The following is a 3,546-nucleotide window of genomic DNA, read 5'->3' as shown; positions in this document are numbered from 1 at the left end:
CGAGAAGGAGCTGGAGTCCCACTGCAGCTGGGCTGCGCCCGAGGCCCTGCAGAAGTGGCTCCAGCTGACCCACGAGGTGGAGGTCCAGTACTACAACATCAAGAAACAGAATGCGGAGAAGCAGCTGCTGGTGGCCAAGGAAGGGGTGAGAATTTCAGCATCTTGTCCTGGGTCCTCCCCTCGCAGCCGCGGGGAAAGGTTTGGGGAATGAAACCTGCAGAATTGGTTTCTCTGCACCTTCTTTATTTCCCTTTTAATACCTTAAGTTTGCTTTTTTTTTTTTAAATGTAGCACAAACCTTCATAGAGCTGTAAGTAGGGGCTGAAAATGATAATGAGCGATCACGTCTCAGGGCACTGCCGGCACTGACCTGGGCATGCCCATCAGCTGCGTTAGCCTGTCTTCGGTAGGCTGGAGCCCTGGGAAGGTGCAGAGTATGAATTGCTGCCTGCGCGACAGCACTGTGGGTAGTCAGTAAGCAGAAGGTTTTGCACCTATTAGGCATAGTCCCTGCTCTAGGTGATTACGTGCACAGGCAATGAAATTTGTAACATGTGCATGCGACCTGTAGCGATGAATCATTTCTGTATTCCCGGTTCTTTAAAATTTTCTGTGCCAACCAAAAAGCGATGAGCTGCAGGGAAGCTGTTGTAACATGTATTTGTCTCTGTGGATGTACACAGCAGTGAGAGCTGGCAGCATAGAAAAATTTGTCTGCGTTAATATGTTTTTATTCTGAACATTTTAACATTTCAATGGTTTTCCTTTTGCTGTGTCAGTTTTCACGTCCATGTCCTTGGTTTGTCTTTTGTAAGTCTCAAGTTAATGCCACTAGATCTGTGAACCGAAGAGCTCTGTATGGAGACTTTAATTCTGAATATACACTCTGCCACAAAGGGAAGGCAAAAGAAACAATCCCAAAACAAAAAGCCTCCCCAAACCAACAACCCTAGGGCATTAACAGTGTTTCTCTAATAGTTGACTCATGGGAAAGGCAAAACAAGGCCTTATGAGCATGCCATTCGCTATATGAAGTAGCTGGTTCAGTTCCCTTTGACTCTTGGAAAACCAGGAGAAGGGCCAAAGGGGAGCACAAAACCCGCAACCTGCTTACTGGCTGCTGGCGAAATCCTCACCCACTGTGTTAGGAAGAATAACATCCTTCAGTAAAAACCCGATTCACACTATTTACATGTGTGCAAACAGCTGCAGGGACTATTTCTGTCTCAGCCCATCCAGGATGTTCTTGTCCTGGAGGAAACATAAGGTCGTCTTCTTCCTGTGACCTTTTTCTGTTGATGTTCCAGGCTGAAAAAATTAAAAAGAAGCGAAACACCCTGTTTGGAACATTTCATGTTGCTCACAGCTCATCTCTAGATGATGTTGATCATAAAATCTTAACTGCAAAGTGAGTATCTACTTAATATCTTCCCTTATTTCTTGCCTGCCTCTTTCACCCCTCTCATATTACAGACACGAGCGTACTGTAGCCCGTACAGGTGCTCTTGGTCTCATTTTGCTGAACTTTTCTTCTGTTGACTTTAGTTAGCTGGGATTGGACTTGCTCCTTTTAATCAATAACCTTTTAATTTTATCTGTGTGAAACAAGAAATTGCAGTTATGCAGAGCAATTAAAAGTCCTGTCAAAATGAGGATTCAGGAGGCTGCAGTATTCTTAAGCCATTATCCCTGGATATTTCAGTAGTTGCTGGTTGTTTTTTATTTTTTTAATTCCTGTATTCCTGAAAATGGAGTCAAAGATGTCTCAAGTATTAGGATACAAAGCTGAACCACTAGACTCCCTGTTTCAGACAATATATGGTGTGTTTTTCCTCCATTCCCTACATTTTCCCTTGCTTGAACCTTGCTTCTAGGCAAGCGCTGAGCGAAGTGACGGCTGCGCTGCGGGAGCGCCTGCATCGCTGGCAGCAGATAGAGCTGCTCTGCGGCTTCCAGATCGTCAACAACCCGGGCATCCACACCCTGGCATCAGCCCTTAATGTGGACCCCAGCTGGATGGGCACCCAGCGGCCTAACCCCTCGCACTTCATCATGACTGATGACGTGGACGATTTGGACGAAGAGATTGTGTCTCCCATGTCCATACAATGTACGTAGCCTGTGTTAGCTGTGCGTGGTGAGTCTGCATCTGCCGTGCTGCCGGGTGCTGCAACATGGGGAAGACCTGCAACAGTAGTTCAAATGTGTTAGGGGGAATTAAGGTGTCTAAGTTGGTTTTTAAGTGACCAAAGACAGATTGTTAGTCATTAAGGGTCAGGAATGTCCGTAAGTGCCAGACCACCACTGCTTGGGGTTGCTTGGAGCCTGTTAATTCCAGCAGAACTAGTAATTTGTAGATGTTATTAGTCATCATTTAATCATATGTATGCTGTTCTGTTCAACTCGCTGAATTTAAGCATTTACAAAAAAACCCAAAGGCATGGGCTAGACTCACAAAAGTGAGAAAGGAAAATGAAGTGCATTGTCTCGATCTCCCCTTGGCTAGAGCACTTGTTTGGGATAGAAAAGGACTTGAAGACTCCCCCTCCTCATGCACAGCTTTGGACTTGCACCTCTTGCCATTCTGTATGGGGAGGAGCAGTCTGCTGTGGGGATGCTGCCTACCTGTAATGGCCTGTTAAACATTTCCTGCAGCAAAGACTGAAACCCCAATGCCCCGTCTCTGAGCATGTGCTGTAGTCACCAGGGTGGGCGTTCTCTCCCTCTTTATCAGTGACTGTTCGTATACAAAGTGCATCAACTCCTGTAGGGAGGAATGGGGCTACTGGAGAGGGAGGGTGGATGAGCCCAGATCTCTTGGAGGAAGGAACGGAACTTGGGTCACCCTGTGCCTGTTACTCTCTTAATTGCTGAGCTCTTGGATTATGCAAAGGCTGTCTCCTTCTCCGTGAAAGGTTTGTGAATCAGTCCTGACTGCTGTTCCCATGTTCAATTGACCCAGATTCGGCCTTGCTTCTCTCAAAAACGCATTTTCCAAATACAGTTTCCTATCTCTAGCTATTGCACAAGAGATTGGGAGGCCTGAAGAGCAGCTCCAGCCGCTCTGACAGCCGCTCTGTGACAGCGATCTGGCTGGCGCAGGGAGCAGTACATGGCTAGAGCACAGCTTTCTGAGTTCCAGCTGGGAGAGGGGAGCCAGTGCTGACAGCGTTAGCTGCAGCAGTCGTCTTGGTTATGTCCGATTCAGGTCACTTTCTAGTGAGGACTTCATCAAAAGTCTATTTAACTGAGTAGGAGGTGGGGAAGAGGAACAGAAGAGTCTCAGGGTTGGCAGTGTGTGCTGCAGGAGATGCCCGTACGTGCCATCGCCATCCCTCCCTTGTGGTTTCAGGCTCTGGTTAGATGCTGTGAAGGTCTGGAGGCAGGTGCTGAGGTTGGGGTCAGGGCGATGGAGGCAGAGCACCAAGGATTTGGGTAGCCTGCAGAATGTTTAGGGCAGGAGGACGGGGTATTTGCATGTTTCCAGGGCTCAGCAAACGTGGGGGTTGGAGCTGGTGGTTTATGGGCTTGGATGTGCGTAGGGAA

General features: G+C 47.6%; 1 protein-coding gene across 1 annotated transcript in view; it reads left to right on the top strand.

Annotated features, from left to right (window-relative positions):
• Window positions 1-3,546, top strand: part of STIM1 (stromal interaction molecule 1) — a gene marked incomplete at its 5' end in the record, with an annotated part of 55,055 nt that overhangs the window by 46,971 nt on the left and 4,538 nt on the right. Inside the window, 3 exons of the mRNA XM_009335290.1 lie at window positions 5-145; window positions 1,308-1,408; window positions 1,875-2,110. Of these exons, the coding sequence (XP_009333565.1) occupies window positions 5-145; window positions 1,308-1,408; window positions 1,875-2,110 (478 nt within the window). The remainder of the gene's footprint in view (window positions 1-4; window positions 146-1,307; window positions 1,409-1,874; window positions 2,111-3,546) is intronic.

This window comes from Pygoscelis adeliae, unplaced genomic scaffold (assembly GCF_000699105.1).
Source record: "Pygoscelis adeliae isolate BGI_AS28 unplaced genomic scaffold, ASM69910v1 Scaffold652, whole genome shotgun sequence".
Classification (NCBI taxonomy): domain Eukaryota; kingdom Metazoa; phylum Chordata; class Aves; order Sphenisciformes; family Spheniscidae; genus Pygoscelis; species Pygoscelis adeliae.
The sequence above is the reverse complement of the archived record's forward strand: the minus strand, read 5'-3'. Positions and strand labels throughout refer to the sequence as shown.